General features: G+C 40.3%; 1 protein-coding gene across 1 annotated transcript in view; it reads left to right on the top strand.

The window, feature by feature from the left end:
• The window catches only part of BAIAP2L1 (BAI1 associated protein 2 like 1), a 112,297-nt gene that overhangs the window by 86,206 nt on the left and 7,404 nt on the right, over positions 1-18,687 (top strand). The window contains exons 5-12 of the mRNA XM_018572145.1: positions 4,371-4,442; positions 6,123-6,260; positions 8,468-8,620; positions 10,665-10,832; positions 12,712-12,859; positions 14,198-14,405; positions 16,682-16,753; positions 17,679-17,868. Coding sequence (XP_018427647.1) covers positions 4,371-4,442; positions 6,123-6,260; positions 8,468-8,620; positions 10,665-10,832; positions 12,712-12,859; positions 14,198-14,405; positions 16,682-16,753; positions 17,679-17,868 — 1,149 coding nt within the window. The remainder of the gene's footprint in view (positions 1-4,370; positions 4,443-6,122; positions 6,261-8,467; positions 8,621-10,664; positions 10,833-12,711; positions 12,860-14,197; positions 14,406-16,681; positions 16,754-17,678; positions 17,869-18,687) is intronic.

Genomic DNA, 18,687 nt, shown 5'->3' on the forward strand with positions numbered 1-18,687 from the left:
TGAATCATTCAAAAAGCTTTTGGACAATTTCCTTAGAGACCATAACATACAGGGGTACAGGTATACTTAAGAACAAGATCACACATGCACTCATACACACGCAAACACCTGCAGTTTCACATACATACACGCAATAGGTTGGACTTGATGGACCTGTGTCTTTATTCAACCTCAAAAACTATGTAACTGAGAATTGTGACTACGACTATTGAAAGATGAAAGCATACCAACAAAGAATGCATCAGCATGTAGCAAGCCACAGTCTTTAGACATACAGTTACTGTCCTTAATGTCATGGCAATGGATCGCACAGGAAGTGACATAAGCAGAAACAGGTTGCACAGGAAGTGACATAGGCACATTTTAATTACTCTTTATTGCTGGGGTTTTGGGTAACTAGTGAAGTTGGGCACCTGTAAACAAAATGAACCCTTTATCACCAACACACACAGCTCCTGCTAGTCTGAGAAGACCATGTCCTATCACTGCTCTTATGCTGAAGTGTTCCTTGATAAATTTCCTAAGCAGCCAGCTTTCTCAACTTTAATAACTCGTAATTTTCTGGTGTACAGCATGTACATTCCATTTATTAAACAAATGTGTATAATCTCTCATTTAAAACAGAAAAACATACTCATTTTAAACAGATGCAGACTTGTCATTGGGGAGGATTTGCTGTAATTTTCCCAGTTTCTGAAGCTTTTCTGGCCTTATATCTGTATTTTAAAGTTCCCTTTCAAAAAGTGAATAAATAGGGCAGTGCATGTGCAGCACAGATCTATGCGCATGCTTAAAGTGCACCTGTGCCCAGACAATCAACAATCAAACAGTAAAACTACTTTAAAAACAATCCTTTACTAATCTCTCTAGCTGCATGCACTATAAAGTAATTGATCCTCAAATATCAGAATAGTGGTCCGTTTCTAACAACCTACAGAACTTCCTGTTTGTTTACAACAGAAGGCTGACAGGCTGCACTTTTCTGCTTCCATATAAAATAAGGGTGTGGGAGCTGAGATTACAATACGCCTGTTGAAGATTAGTTTCTCCACAATGCCCATAGCTACAGAGGTCAGTAAGGGCTTGTTTAAGGAGCATTTACTGCTTGCTTAGAATGTGTATAGTCTGGGCACATTGGAATTTAAGTTCCACTCCTGATGCCACCTAAGGCATTAAACACATGCTGACAACAGAGATGAGTAGAAGGAAGAGAAAAGACAGCATGAACAGCCTGGTGGCCGCTAGCAGGCCTCTTTAGCATCCTACACAATAATGTGCTGGCATAGTGCCTGCCTCTTCTTCTGACTCGAATCCTGATGGAGCCTAACTAGAGAAGGCCTACAAGGAGTCTGATTTTGCCAACATTTTTAAGGTGGAACTAACATCAGTTCTAGCAGTTTTAGGAATTTGGCCAGCAAAGGTAGTGGACGTATTGAAACCTGAGCTTATTTAAGATACTGCACACCATTTCTGGAGTGTATTTTACATGTTTTTTTAACTATGGTGTCACTAATTAGCAGATACTGATGCAAATCTGTTGATGGTGGTAGATGTACAAGGTAATAAGCTTAGTATCTATAAAAATTCAGTCACCCTCAGGGCACTAATCCTCCAAACCAAATACAGTCTACAAGGCAGTTCAACAATATTACACAAGGCACTACTCCACCTTGATGACAGTTGCTTGTAACAGCTTGGCTGACTTCCTCCATAAACTTTCCCTGCCCATACTGACTCATGAGCCCCAATTAGCTCTTAATCAAGATATCTCAGAAGAGGAAGTAGGTATGTATTTACTATTTCAAAAACTCTCATCCCTAACAACGATTGGGCATTTTACATATCTTTAGTAGACAAAAAATTATTCCTGAAGGGTAACCCAGCTTCACTTGAGTTAACTCAGTCCCTTATCCGCTATTCTAAAACCTAGCAAAGACAGATGAAACATTTATGATTACTTGCCTATCTCTCTTCTAAATAGGGATGCACGATACCAGTTTTTCAGTATCAAGTACCGATATTCTTTTCCGGTACTCGCCAATACCGATACCGGAAGTGTCATTAAGGAAGCCAGGCGGCGTGTAATGACTCGCCACCTGGCTTCCTGATTAGCATGGAAGCCGTCTCCATGCTCCCTCCTCACCAGGTGACAAGGAAGCATGAAGCCAGCTTTCTGGCCAATCAGAAAGCTGGGGCGTGTAATGACTCGCTGCCTGGCTTCGTGATACCGGAAGCTCAAGTATCGGGCTAGGCATCGGAGCATTTGGACAAGTACTAGTACGCACCCAAATCATTAATGTTTCATGGGTCATTTGGGCAAGTACGAGTACGCACCCAAATACTAGGCATCGGCACCGATACTAGTATTGGTATCGGTGCATCCCTACTTCTAAACATAAAAATATTTACACCCATTCTATCAAACAGATTGAATAAATACACCCTTATTTTGATCTGTAATCACCAGTTAAGATGTATGCCAGTAGAACAAAGCTGTGACAACATCTGAAAAAGCTCGGTATGCCAACCAGTATGCATTCACAGAAGAACCAGACAAGGATGCTCTTTTTCCCTACTTTATATGTGCTTCCAATAGAACTTCTGGCTGAATTGTTTAGAAATTATATCTCTAGGGACGTAGAAAATACAAGGCAAGCAACATGCTGCTAACAGTTACAAATGCTCAACCCTCTGACACTTTTCCAGCTAATGACAAACTTTTGAAACGTTTTGGGACTATAATAAAATTCTGAGGAAACTAAAGTGCTGTTCTGCAGCGTACCCACTCAATTCCAGGAACATTATGAAAAAAACATTGTTTCTCTAAGTTGCCAAAAGTATTTACCTTACCTGGGTATTAGACTTCACAACGTGCTACCGTCTGTGTGTACATGAAAATATTCCCCTTTACTGGATAAACTAAAGGTGTGAAATGCTTCAACACACTCTTGAATCTGTAGAATACATCTTATAAAAATCAACTTTTACCAAGGATTTTTTACTACTTTAGTTTTAAACAGCCTGTAGTGGACAACATATTTTCTTTATACGCTCGTTTAGAAGGAGACCAGAGGATCAGTTTAGAGTTACACCAGTAATGGCACCAGTGCTGCATGCTCTATAACCCTCTGCAAAGGAAACTATTTGTTAACCCTGATGCAGCCATTCTTACAGCTCTGGTATAGGACCTATGTGATCCCTGCGAAAATGCAAAAAAATGATCCCTAAACCCCTTTGGCATGCTTCAGAGGATGCACAGTATTAGGCTCTTTCGTCCACATATGGTAGCAGTGCTTAAATATGCCATACCATTACTTCTCCATGCTCACTGAGCAGAGGTGGTGAGGATGATGATGTAGTGTCTAAGGAAGCTGGAGGCAAACGTGACATAGGAAACTCAATTGCTTAATTGGGAATGAAGTGTGTCAAGTATGTGAGCTATGTAAAAAAATATGTGAACGGGTTATTTGTACAAGATTACAATTCTCTAACAGGTTAAACACAAAACATAAATCTATTTCAACTGTGTATATTAACCTGCTTGCCTGAAGGTTCCTTAACATATATAATCCATAGAAATATAATGCAAAGTTTGTGCCCGTTTTACATTTGCTGAGATTTTGCTAAAGAGAAATATCAATAAACCTATAACGCAAGTCATTTTTAGGAAGGCTGTAGGGAGAGCAAATGTAGAAACATTACATTGTAAAGGGGCTGATCGCGAGCAGTCTCATGTAACCATGTTTCCAATCCATGACTGTCCCCAAGAATACTGTATGTCCCCAGTCTCCAACAACTATAGCATGTTTGCAGTCTCTGACCATCTCTTGTAGCATGATAATTCCACAAAAAGCCAAACCAGCGCCAGACAGGAACCTCCTTCAGCAACAAATTGAATCTTTTGTTCCAGGAAGGCCGCCCCTTTACAGATGAGGGATTACACTGTGTGAAACATAAAAAACAAACAACGGGCACCTTTCCTGGTGCAAATAATCCTTTTATTTCTTTGGAAAGATTAAAAGTGATAAATGGTACTCACAAAAGTTTTTATCACTTTTAATCTTTCCAAAGAAATAAAAGGATTATTTGCACCAGGAAAGGTGCCCTGTGTTTCTTTTTTATCTCTTGTAGCATGCCCACAGTGTCTGGAAGCTTTCTTTAGGATACTGAATACTATGTGTCGCCCGTATAAGTAAGTTGACCACCACTGTATTTTGTAGATGGTGCTATTTAGTTGATAAGTAGGTTAATGGAAACAAGGGACAAAAACACTAGTATTTGATAGAATGAGATCCAGAATATTCTCGACAGCCACATCATTCTAGTGACTGTATTTTAAAATATTTTGTGATTATTTAATTTTTTCTCAGTTTCGAAAGTTCCACCGAGAAATTATTGGAGAGCTAGAGAAGAAGACCGATCAAGATATCAAATATATGAATGTGAGTACATGGTCGTAGGATTTGATAATACGAGCTTCAGTAGCAATAGCCTTCGCCTTTCATCCCTTCCATGTAGCACTGATATAAATATAGGTAAACTGCCCTCTGTCATCTTCCATAGTGTCTCTCTAGCTATTTATATACTTTGTGCTTTTGTTTCTGTGTACACTGAGGGGGGTTATGTAATTTCACTTTGAAATAACAGCTGGCAATTTAGAAAATGCTGTGAGGTATACCAGGTAAGAGGGAGAGAGAAGGGTGTCCTAATTAAATCTGCTGCTTAAATCTGGGCATTGTCTTGCAACCACATTAAAACTGCTAGGACTACATCCAAAAATTGGTTTTACAGCTTTCCTTGGAGAAATCGTTAAAGAAACAGCTTAAAGGGTAAGTTCACGTTCTCAAAAAAATAGAGAAAATGAACTTACCAACACCACTCCACCACCTTTCCCTGCTCCCACTGTTCATACCCTTTACGCTGCAAGGTATGAACAGTGGGGGAAGGCAGAGTTGGTGGAGTGATGTGGGCAAGTTCATTTTCTCGATAAGAAAGTGGACTTGCCCTTTAAAAGTGCTATAGAGATGCCTTCTGCTAAGACGTACATTTCAATCTTTGCAGCCAAATTGAGATAATGCCTACTTTTATATTTGTTACACTTTCCTTTCACATAGCATACTTTTCATAATTAACCCTGTCTGTACTGTGCTAGCAGATCATCATTATCGGTTGTAAACTAGATGTGCACGCTGGGATTGCTGCACAAGGGAGAAGCTGGTTGGTACTAATAAAGAGATTAAAGGAGAACTATGGGGTCAGGGCTTTTCCCCATAGTTCTCCTAATGGTAACAGGAGGACACAAACCAGCGTCCTCCCGTCACCCAAAGCTCAGCTACAGCTCGCGGTATACTGAGACGCCGCAGCCGGGACGGATCCCGACATTACTGTCTGGATCCACCCAGCTGCGTGAGTGACAGCTGGCTCTGCCTATCTAGAGGCAGAGCCAGCTGTGCCCGCCCCCTCCCCTGTCCTTTCCGCCAGTCAGTGCTGGAGGATCGGACAGGGGGGGGGGAGAATCCCTGCAGGGAGCCGTGACAGTCACGGCTCTCTGCAGGGACAGGATCGAGAAGTGAGCGAACTACGCTATGTGTTCGGTCACTTCCCGATCTATTGAGCCGATCTGTGACAGTTTCATTGACACAGGTCGGCTAGAACTATGAGGATGAGTGATTTTCACTCGCCTCATAGTTCTCCTTTAAGATCTCAAGGCACATTGCGAGCTATTCTGAACGATAGAAGCTGTCTATAGAGCCCTATATATAAACCTGCTCTAAAGAAACAACTTGAAAGTTTAGAAATATTTTATACAATTATATTTAGATATGCTGTGTAAATAGAAACACATAACCAACATACAGTGGGGGTTTCTGAAATGTGACTGCAAAGGTGGAAATACACTAAAGGCCCCTTTCACATGGGCCGATCAGGTGGGGATCCGTGCATGGATCACCCCCGATCGGAACTATACAGATCAGATGCCATCTCAATGAGATCCGTGTCCGCCTAGTTTTTCACAAGATGGAGGAAAGAACTAAAACTGCCGGACCAAAGACTACAAGACTAAAAGGATTCTAGGGTTGTGTTTACAGCATATTGGATCATATTTTGTTCTTTGCTTCTAGGCCACACTAAAGAGATTCCAGACAGAACACAGACATAAAATTGATTCTCTTGAAAAATCGCAGTCAGACCTAAAGAAATTAAGGAGAAAAAGCCAAGGCACCAAAAATGGTGGCAAGTATGACATGAAAGAATCAGAGGTGTGTATGCTAAATAAACCTACAATGTGCTATATCTGTGCAGCCATCTTAAATAAATAGAGAGAGAGAGAGTGTGTGTGTCTGGCTGTCTGTCTGTCTCTCCAACTTTACTTTCATTTGTATCAGTTATGCTTTTTAGTGTCAGACTGCACAGCCTTCTTATGCAGACTCTTTAAAGTGGACCTTTACCCATATCTTTAAAATAACAACAAACACACCTTTAGAAATGCATACCTTATTATTCTTTTCTTCCCCAGTCTTCTGGCAGTGGCCATGTTTATTAAGGGCAGATTACTAGCTCTCCATTTACTTCCTGCATTTCTGGCACATGTGACTAGAACATGTGACCATGCACATCATCTCAGGGGATGAAAATGCTTTCCCTGAGATCTCATTAGGATTACAGATGAAACTTCCTAGCAATACTCTGCTGATGGCAAGGCAATCCCAGTGTGCATTACTATGCCAAACTGAATGTTCTGCAAGTGTAAGTATTTTAAAATGACAGCATTTTACACATGATATGACCATGTTATTAATCTTCATACATGGAGGGATGCATTGGTAGAATTTGATTTTTGAGTGTAAAGGTCCACTTTAATCTTCCGTTATACACCAAACAGGAACCTTCACTCTTAAGTGTTAAAATGTCTCTTCCTGTTCCATGTTTTATTTCTCATTGGCAATGGGACCTGGGTGTTACATGGTCGGACGAACAGAGAGACTTTATTCTTCATATCGCACCTAAAGCTTCCATTGCCAACAAATTCCAAGAAGCTAGCTATAAACTGCTCTCGGGATGGCACCAGGGAAACTCCATAAAATCTTTCCCTGCTCTTCTCAATTGTGTTGGTGATGTGGCCGGGATCTAAGCTGCACATTCTTTAGGCCTGCCCGATCATCTGTCCGTTTTCAAGAATTACATCATGTACTTTTCCCAAGTCACTGGCTCGGATCTGGGTTCTGACCCGGCTAAGTACTTGCATCTCCATAACATGTCTAAACGATGTTATCGCAAGCCCATGTTGATTCACCTTAATGCAGGGAAATCCTGTATCCTGCTTCTCTGGAAACAATCCATGCCTCCCTCAATTTTGCTGTGGCTCCAAAAGGTTGATGATATTATGGATATGGGGGACCTCACTATGTCTTTACAACACCGACAGGAGCAATTTCAGCGCACCAGGTTTTACTGGCATGAATTTACTTCTACTAGTGAATATGAAACACTGCTGAATGGCTAAACCCACCGTTAACTGGGCGCAGCTTCCCTGAAGACTGGGACGCTCACTCCCTTTTTTTTTCTCCCCTTTGCTTCTTTCCCTTGTGGCCCTTTTACTCCTCACCTCTTTGGTCTCTTTGCTTCCTTCTTCTCTCAACTTGCTATCTAATGATCGGAATGGAGATCTCCATATTCGACGTGCGTATCCCCGGGAATCTCGGTGCTATTCTCCTAGGAGAAAGGTATCTATTCATAATCTATTCCCATGCATTTTGGAAACAAAACATATATTAATAAAATATGGCCTTTGTTAGCAACCCCATCAGTGTTAAATGGTTTGTCCCAACCCTGTATCTGCCACTTTTGCTGGACAGTTGGCCTGTTGGAGAAATGTGAAAAATAAAAGACTTACTGGTCGGATCACCAGGTGAAAATAAAGGACAAAAAGCCTTAAAAAAAAACTAAAGCAGCCACCACATACAGAGATATGTGAACTGAATTATATTACATTTTTGCTTTTGGGTTTAGATGAACTTTAAATACACTTTAAATTCTTTTTTCCAAAAATGTGTATGCGTTACCAACATCTCTATCGCACCATTTCTTTCACTCAAAGTACTTTGTCTACAACCCAGTTTCTCCAGCCATATTTCCGTTCCTTAATGCCTTTATCATTTCTCTTGCTAGAATGCAAACTGGTTCGTGCATGAGATTTATTCCTTTGTGTATTTACCCAACATGGGTGAATTAATATATAATACAAATTATTTGTGTTGTGTGCTAAAAACAAATTGAAAATGTATAAAAATCTCCTGCCATTAAAATAATAATACTTTTTAATGACTGTGTTATTTTACCTTTACTTAGCCCTTGGTGAAAATGTTTGCTTTTGTAGAACAAAGCTGTTCTGGCTTAGTATGCTACCTTGAAGTGTGTAAAATATTTTGCAGAGCTATAAAGTATTTCCATCCTTTTGTATACATAGTACATGGAGACCATTAATTCCCGCCAGAATGACATCCAGAAATTCATAGTTGATGGCTGCAAAGACGCACTACTGGAGGAAAAGAGACGTTTCTGCTTCCTGGTGGACCGACACTGTAGTTTTGCTAATTATCTCAATTATTATCACATACAGGTAGGATTTCAAATTCTAAATGCATAGAAATACCCTCTCTCATATAATTGGAGTATAAGACAAAGTTGCACGCCCTGTGTTGCATGTATTGTTTTCAAATAGTAAAAGTTTAAGGAAGAACTCCAGGCACAACTTTTATCAACCCTTGCAGTGGGGCTTGCAGGTACTGCAAAGGTTTACTGCTCGTTTTTAGGGATGCGCCGATACTGGGCATTTTCACAACAATACCCCGATACAACGGCCGATATCGGAGCTTTAAACGTGTAAAAACATTTGGCTACTGTAAGGTCCCGCTCTTGCTGGGGACCTCGCAGCGGCTGTTTACAGCGCCGGCCGCGCTTCTCCTCCTTCCCACCGCCCTGGTGAGCAACACTGAGTATCTAGCTTCATATTATTCTGCATTGTTATATAATGTATTGCTGGGCTTTGCAGTCCTCTACAGCTGGTGGTATTCTGCATTGTTGTATAATGTATTGCTGGGATTTGTAGTCCTCTTTACAGCTTGGAGTCAGTGGCAGAACTAACAGGGTCACATGTGTAACCAGGCCCTAGTGCTCTACTGCTGTCCTAAAATCATTAGTCTGCATTGTTTTAGAAAAACAGTCGCATGACAGTAACAAAAAAGGATCATTAATTGGTATAGTGGTAAGTTATACTCCTCCGAACCGCAGAGCCAGCTTGGTCTTAGACTGGTCCTTCCAGTCTTTCTCCCCCTATACTGCAGCAGTCTAAGGTCCTTTAAATCATCACGTTCTATATACAGTTAGGGGAATTTATCAAAACTGGAGCACACAAAATCTGGAGCAGCTGTGCACGGCAACCAATCTGCGTCTCTCTCATCTTCAAACCTTAACTGAACAGACTGAAGGGAGAAGCTGGTTGGTTACCATGGGCAACTGCTCCCGTTTCTCCCTGCTCCAGTTTTGATAAATTCCGCCTTGTATTTAGACATGAGGATGCTGAGAAACATACCAATGCTGCAAGAGGAGACGGGCTTCAGAGACCAGAGAAGCAGGGAGCCGGCTCAGCGTTTTGGGTGAGTATAACTCTTTTTTCTTAACACCTTGGCCAAAAAATAGCTGTTATCCCTTGCAGTATAGTGGTAGCCCCGCTGCAAATCATAAAAGTTTTCGCCTGGAGTTCTTTAAAATGCAATTCAGTAAACCCACTGTAAAAAAAAAAAAATCAAGAAACAGTACAAGGATAAAGTCATCTATTTTAGGTCTCTAACTCTAGCTCATTATGTGTAGTTTTAGACCTGACTTACTGAGAACCTAATTTTATGGTTGGTCCATATCTCTTTGAATGTAAGAACTGTGGGGTGGTGGAAGCTTGTAGTGTTGCAGTACTCATGTCCTGCCACTAAGGACATATTTTGCATGGAGTTTGTATGTTCTACCACTGTTTGTGTGGGTGTCTTCCCACAAACCAAAAGCATATTGATAGGGCATTTGTCTTTCTGCTAGTCTGGCCCTGTTATGCGTATTTATAATTGTAGGGGCATTATATTGCAAGCTCCAACAAGGACAGGAACTCTACTTCCCTTGCGTGGCCAAATTAGTTAATGCCATATAATTCAAATTAGTTGGCGCCATATAAATCAAATTAGTTGGCGATATATAAATGCTATTAATAATGTTATAAGAATGATTACATCTGCCTACCCTTTCTTGGAGCATGAGTACCCACCTTCTCTACAGAGCTCTGATCTGATCCAGTTTTTACAAGTGATATTTATATTGATGTTTAATTCCTTTTCAGAATTAGGGGGTACATTGCATTTCTTACCTCACTGTAGAAAATCATATTCCACAATTTTTTAAGTCTAACATTTCCAATAGACTTAGTAGTGGGGCTGATTTCTGTCGGTTCTCTAAGGTCTGTTCGCCTATAGCACCAGGATCTATCTTGAAACGAAGCAGTACATCTGATTTGGTTGCTATGGATGAGAGCTGGAGTTTTGCACCAGTGTTTGTTAATCAGCCTTGCTTATGTAGAGATGGCGAGTATTTTTATGTCAACCATTTTTTATTTATCATGACAGAGTACTGATTTGCTCACTGCCAAAATACCCAAGTGGCAGGAAATATGCACAGATGTCGCACAGGTCCCAGATAATATCAGTAATATGATCCCAGATCTGAATACTCCTGGAACCACACCTATATCTGGGACCCCGGACCCATCTCCCCTCATGGACAAGAAGGCACTGGTAAGACCTTAGTTTAGGACACCGCTCTACTGCTGGTGGTGACATCTTTCCTTACTACTAGTGTCATCTGCTGCTTCCTTTCTTGCACACAGCATAGTATCCCTAATGATCTCAACCACTTGCATATCCCAGTGTGATTGCCAGTAATAAATTATATTGGTGCTTGTTGTTGTGTCAGAAGGTGTATCAAGTTTATTGCCTTTACGATAAAACATTAATCACAGGGCAAGCCTCTATACATGGCTGCACTATTTTCATTTGGTAATGCAGTTTTTGCAATGTATTTCTTTCTCTGTAGGTGAAAGAAATGCATACAGCACAGTATGTGGAAACTCAACGTTTTCTGAATATCCTTGCATCAGTTCGCTAAATAGAATAATTTTTTAGGATGTTTTTAAGACAAGACAAAGTTTCCACTAAAAGAAATCAGCCACACAGTACACCGCAGTTCATTAGTTCATTTTATATTAGGGATGTTCAGATACCAGTGCTGTTGCTTGACATTTTCACAAGAACTACCAGGGTCACAGCAGATGCAGCTGGTAACTAGCTCTTGCTCGCGACCATTGTCCTGAAATCATTAGTCTGTATTGTTTTAGAAAAACTGTCACATGACACTAAGCAAAAATGTATCAGTACTTGTATCTGTGAGTACTTGGACAAGTATCAGTACTTGTACTTGAAAAAAATGGTATTGGTGCATCCCTGATATATATTTATATAAAAAAACTAAAAATTGTACATTAAAACAGGAATCCACAAATCCCAGGAGCTTCGTATGCTCCCTAAAAATGACAGCTGCCTCCTAACTTTTGAATTTTTCTCTAGGAGTCTTGGAGTTGGAAAAGTATCTGTACTTGCACTTGTACCGATTACGGTACTTGGTATCTGAACATCCCTACTGTATATCAAATGTATACATTTACAAACAATATACACACACACACATATCTCTCTTCTTCAATCAAAGGCTATATACATAAAACAAAAAAAAACAATTTGAAATACTCTAATACAAACAATTCAAAGGTAACCTCCTAAATATAAACATTATAATTCTGTAAATATTGGTGAGACCTCGAACAAGTCTCATTCTAAATACCACTCTAATCAATACCTTATGAAAAAAATGTCCGAGGGAAGGTAAGATTATGCTCCTCGGGTGTTTAAAAATAGAGCACCCTTGGGGAGGACCCGGGTCTTACCACACATGGTGGGATTATTTAAGAATTTGAATCCCCTTGGGCCAGCACACTGGAACGGTGCAGTCCCAGTATTTGTTCTTTCCTTTAGATGTATTCAAGACAAGAATTTTTTCTACATACAAAAGTAAGCTGCAACACAAGACCTTGCAGGTTTAAATCTTGCTGCTCAGCGTGGGAGAGACTGGAGAAGAAAGTAGCCTATGTAGTCTATGTAAGCAGATTATGGATGACTCTAGTGGACAAGATCCAAATGATTGCTGATATCATTTTCAGAATTACAAGATACATTATAGCTCCCTCTCTTTTTTTTCTTGCTTCCTTGAGTGGAGTATAAATATAACTTTATAGTCAGACTCTATGTCACCAGGAAAGATAGGTGTTATAATATTTTACTGTTCACGTTTAGTTTGCTTATCAGTGATGCCAACCTAATATTGATTTTATAGCTATCTACTTTTTTTATTGACATTTGTTAATAATATTCTACTGCTTTTCGTTGTTGCATTTCTAACACTGATAAATTACTTGCCATGTGTAGTACTCCCTAACCATCATGAGTGACATAAGCAATATCAAGGGTTTTTGGTGCTGTTAAATATTCTGAGCCAGTCAGGGCTCTATACATCTGAACAGTGTGACCATCTAACAGTGTGCACTTTACTGATATATTTCAGATGGGTGTGAACAATGACACCATCTCCAGGAACACATTAAGGATGCCTCCAGCACCCCCAAGCAAGGCACATCCCAGTCCCCTAGTGGATATGTTCAACAATCCAGCAGCTCCTCAGAAGCCGACATTTAACAGACTACCATCACAAGGTATGGGAGACCTGCCTCCGTGTAAGACTGACTAACACCAGAAGGGTTACAACCACCACTAGATTTTATCAGAAGATCAGCAATAACAGCTTAAGTATTACATGGCAAGGATGGCACTTTGCAGCTACAAAACACTAAAAAAAAACAATGTATTGAACAAAAATGTATGTAAATCCTATTTTACAGTATTTTTTTTATCATTATTACTTCTTAAGGAAATAATTGTTTGGATCTGTTGCACGTTTTTTACCTTACGACAATTAAAGAGACTTGTTTTCTTGCTTCAAATGTCCAGCAACTGTCTCTGGGAATTAGCTGGTGCTAATTATATAAATAATGGTGTCCTATCCTGTGTTAGGGAATATCCCTGTAGTCACAGGACTATACAACATGGCATAGTTACATAGTTAGGTTAAAAAAGACACATGTCCATCGAGTTCATCCTATAGAGATATGAAAAAAAAAATCTTAAACTGAACGCTATGCCCACAATTACCCACTGTTGATCCAGAGGAAGGCATGATGCCGTGGTGTAAAGCACGCCGCCACTGGACTCTAGAGAAGGGGAGACGTGTTCTCTGGAGTGACGAATCACGCTTCTCTGTCTGGCAATCCGATGGACGTGTCTGGGTTTGGCGGTTGCCAGGAGAACGGTACTTGCCTGACTGCATTGTGCCAAATGTAAAGTTTGGTGGAGAGGGGATTATGGTGTGGGGTTATTTTTCAGGGGTTGGGTTTGGCCCCTTAGTTCCAGTGAAGGGAACTCTTAAGGCATCGGAATACCAAGACATTTTGGACAATTTCATGCTCCCAACTTTGTGGGAACAGTTTGGGGATGGCCCCTTCCTGTTCCAACATGAGTGCGCACCAGGGCTCAAAGTAAGGTACTTACAGGGATGAGCGAGTTTGGGGTGGAGGAACTTGACTGGCCTGCACAGAGTCCTGACCTCAACCCGATAGAACACCTTTGGGATGAATTAGAGCGGAGACTGCGAGCCCGGCCTTCTCGTCCAACATCAGTACCTGACCTCACACATGCTCTTCTGGAAGAATGGTCAAACATTCCCATAGACACACTCATAAACCTTGTGGACGCCTTCCCAGAAGAGTTGGAGCTGTTATAGTGGCAAAGGGTGGGCCAACTCAATATTGAACCCTACGGACTAAGACTGGGATGCCATTAAAGTTCATGTGCGTGTAAAGGCTGGCGTCCCAATACTTTTGGCAATATAGTCTTATGTGTATTTGAAGGTTTCCTCTTGCCAATTCATGCTGCAGGGGCCTCTGTGGAATCCCCAGTCATGTCACCCATTCAACTGTTCAATTTTTTTCTCACAGGTGAAAACAATGAAGAGAGCAGCTTGCCACGATCTTTGTCTGTAGCCACAGGGCTGAACATGATGAAGAAGTCAAAAGTCAGAACCATTTTTCCTCACACTGGAAATAGTAAGACTTTACTAAGCTTTCAACAAGGAGATGTCATTACTCTACTTATCCCAGAAGAGAAGGATGGCTGGCTGTACGGAGAACATGACACAACAAAAGTGTAAGTTTCCAAAGCTGGCTGTATACCAAATATTATAGTGTACCGAAACCTTACTGTTCAAATTTCTTAAAGCCCCACCCCAGTCAAATTGTTTTATGTGGGGAAGGATTAGATCCGCTCTCATTTTTTTATTTTCTTGTCTGTGTTATTATTGGAGATATTTCCCCTTTACTTTCTGTCAGGACAGGAAATGATGGGCGATCTCTCGAGGGCACACAGACTAAAACAAAAACACGTTTTTAGTAGAGCGGGGAAAGGTTAGAACATTGGAGAATGTCTTTATTGCGGTCTATGCCTTGTTGTCCTTGTAATGACTGCGCCCCTCATTTCTTGTACCGACATCACAGGGACAGCAAGTGAGGAAAATCTCCCCAATGTCGTTACCAAAAGGTTCCTAACAGAAATTTAGGCAGAATCTCCTGACACAAATAACTCTTCATCGCTCTATCGAAAACTAAAAAAAAAAAAAAGCTTACGTTAGACTTTAAAGTAAACTTTAACTAAACGTCTGTTGTTGACCTCTTCTGAAAATACTAGTTACTTGGAACTCATGCCCTTTCAGTGGCTTCAGTTCTTTCTGACTTTGTGATCCAAAACAAGGCATGTCAAGTCAGAACGTCTAATTTGCATACTTGTTCCAGGCTGGTAACCAATAATGAAGCCAGAAAACCAACATAAAAAGCCAATAATGAAGCCAGAAAACCAACATAAAAATCCAAGCATGTATGGTTTTCAGAAGCAGTGGTCAGCAATGACAGACTATGCATTTCTCTTGTCACAGGTTTCCTTGGACAAGAATACTTTGTGATGACAAATCAGGCTGAACTTTAGCATCCTGATTCTGAAAACAATACACAGCACCATCTTGTGGCCAGATTTCATAGTGCAGAGAAAAAAGAACATCTAGAATAATAATGTAGTCTAATATATAGTAAAACTGGTACACTAATATGTCTCAAGCTTACCCAAATGGCTTTTTTAGGAAAGTCAGAAATTGGATTTGACTGTTTAATGGCATCTCCCGTTTAAATGTTTATAAAAAGCCAGCAGTATTCTATTTCTTCTGTTTCACACACTGTATATGAGTTATCTTGTTAACACAACTACATTTTACCAGTTTTTACAACAAAAATGTCATCTTGCTTTTGTTTTATTTTTTTGTGTACGTTTTGGGGGCTGGGGGCAACTCTAAAAGTCACTTTATCCTTTATATTCATTATAGTTGGTAAGTAATCTCAGGAAGTGAAGCCAGCATAGCAGCTGCTCGCTCCTAGTGTAGAGTCTCTATGTAGCAGTGCTATGCTCCTTAGCATAGCACTCCTCTTGAGGCATTTCCCCAGAGGATGGAAATCCTAGGTGGTGTAATTACTTTTTCCACATTTTGCTACTTTTTTTTGTTGATTCTGTTTCACATATTGTATGTGCTTATATAAACATTTTTTAACCAGAACGTCATACACAACTTTCCATTATGGAGACTTATAAATACGGTAATTGAAAAACAGACTGCAGAGCAGTGAAAAGGATAAAATAAAAAATAAAAATTGTAACTGGATAGCTGCTTGCTGCCACTGGTCTGTAGTGAGAGACTTTGGTTTATCTGATTTGTCCTTTGATAGATCTCTTGATTTCAGTAGCAATAGTCTGTAAATACATTGTGAATTCATCTTACCATTTATTATTTTAAAGCGTTTTTATTCAAATTTTCCTGATGTGCCGAATTACAAATGCAAAATGTATAATTCTCTCTTTATAAAAAAGTCATAATTGTGCATAGTCACTGGTATTTAGTAAGGCAACAGAACACAGGATGTACAATAACTCGAAGCAGCCAATCATACTGTATTTATACTTCAGTGACAGATTAATTCTGATTGGTTGCTATGGGACAAGCTGTGTACAATTTTTTTTTAAGCTTGTTGTTTTTCCTTAAATGCATTATTGCTTTTTTATATGTTCATGTACTACTACTACTACTACTACTATTACTACTACTACATTTTTATATTGAACCAAAAATTGGTGCTAAAAATACTGTTCACAATTCTTTTTCTTGTCCTATGGCAGAGGGAATAGGCCATTGTTTAGACTGAGTATTGAATCACCCCAATATACAGTGAATGCACACATTTTGAAAAATATGATCCTTTAGACTGGCGACATATCTAGTCATTGTATTCCCTACTGCAGGACCATTTACTTCATGAAAATCGTAAATGACTGTTTTGTGCAGAGATATTGCTATTTTGTCTCATATTATTTCTTTTTGTTTGCAGCAAAGGCTGGTTCCCATCATCTTATACCAGACCATTGGAAGAGAACGGAAGAGAAACCATGCAGATGCCAAGGTATGGTGTGAAATGCCAAACACCTCCTCCTTCTAAAACAAATATTTAAAAAATAAGTGTAATGTGCGGTGTATAGTAACCCATAGCAACTAATCAGCATTCATGTTTCTCTGATCACAGTTTAACAATATGAAATTTGATTACCACAATGTTATACTGTATGTATAACACTCAAGGCGAGTGGATCATCACAGCCTACCCTGCAAACCCCTTGGTTGCTTGTCTGGCTCATTGTATTCCGATAGATCAGTCAGAGTAAGAAATGGAAATGTATTGCCGCACTCTAGGCTGCAGCAAATGTCCTTATTGCATAGCCGGTGAGGTCACCTCCTGACACGTTCTATGCAAAACATGTCAGGCATGACTCCTGCTGCTAGCCAATAAAAAAGGAAAAGTTGTTATTGAAGGTTGGAGTGCAGTGATTTATTTCCATTTCATTTTCTGAATGAAATTTGTATGGATATACACACTTTGTGGATCCTCATTTTTGTTTGCACTGCTTTAGTACATATAGCTACAAGTTTCCGATCCTGATGTATTCAGGTACATTGTTTATCATCTAGTACAGTATATTGTAGGCTTAGTGATGGAAAACAAACAATCTATGCATTATAATTGTACACCCAGCTGTTTTACACAACCACAAACATTAGGCTAGGCATCAAATGTGTGTATGGGTGTGATATTCAGACAAGCTTTGCTGCCGCACCTAGAACATGCCTCCCTGAAGGCTATGGCATGTTGCCAAAGGTCTGTGACTGTTTTGTATGGGAAAACAAGTAGCTGGCACTGGAGTTATGATGAGTGTGCAACTCTGGCCCTGCTTCATGCAAGGTATGATATACAAACAATGGTATGTGGGGACTGCAGATTCCCACACAGTGATGAGTTACTATTTCTCCGCATTTTCTGTGTTCTTCTACAGCATGAATCCCAGCCCTGCACCAATGAGAAGTCTCAGCTCAGCCAACCTTACTGAGAAGAATAACATGGTTCTTCCCGAACCAGACTACTTAGACTCATCTTCACTAAGCAGCTCAAGTGATCGTGAACAGGCTTCCTTCACGCCACCTTTTGCCAAACAATCTGCCCTATTCTCTAGTAATGAATCTCCTGTAAGTATCCATTAGGACTGGATCAAGCTCGGTTCTTCTTACAAGTAACTCCAGGTTGCAAGTAAAATGGTTGAGCAATATTTGTATGCAGTGAAGAAACATAGTTTCATGTGGCTCACCTTCTAGATTTGTATAGATTACGTCCATGATCTGTTGCAGCCAGACGGATGAGAGGTTCTGAATGAGGTGCAGTCTGTTTCAGTTTATTCTGTCCTAAGCAAATTCTCTCCTGGCAGAGCTTTCTGCATGTAATACTCATTGTAGAGAGGTGTGATAGAAAATTCTGAACACATTTGATCGACCACTTCACGACCGAGAGATGGCGATTTAAAAGCCTTTACTGCTCATCAGTTTAGAGTTAACAGCAAATTATGGCCCCAGAATGATTGTTCTCGCTCCGACGTCCGTGTCAATACCTGTTCGCAGTCATTGTTTATGTACGAGCAGCTTTATGTAACATACAGGTGACGGGGGTTGGTGCGGTTGCTTTTAATTTTGTTTTTATTATTCTACATTATTATTTATTTATTTTTACTTCATTGCTACCACAAGGGGGCTAACAAGGTCCTATGTGATGGCATTGGCAGGTGACTTAGCTTAATGGAGACATTAGGACTCTATTAGACCCCTTATGCCTCCCCTGCCCTTCAAATGCAGGATTATGCTTGGTCATCTTTTTACCTGGCATCTCAGGCAGGCTCTGAGAGCACAGTGACTCCTGCTTCAATGATCATCCTGACACATTTTGCTGTGGTCCTGGGCTGTGGGAGAGCGCCGATACCATGGGAAGGGGGGGGGGGGGGGGGCGCCGCTCCCAGG

Source organism: Nanorana parkeri, unplaced genomic scaffold, assembly GCF_000935625.1.
Source record: "Nanorana parkeri isolate BGI_ZX_2015 unplaced genomic scaffold, ASM93562v1 scaffold3, whole genome shotgun sequence".
NCBI classification, from domain to species: Eukaryota; Metazoa; Chordata; class Amphibia; order Anura; family Dicroglossidae; genus Nanorana; species Nanorana parkeri.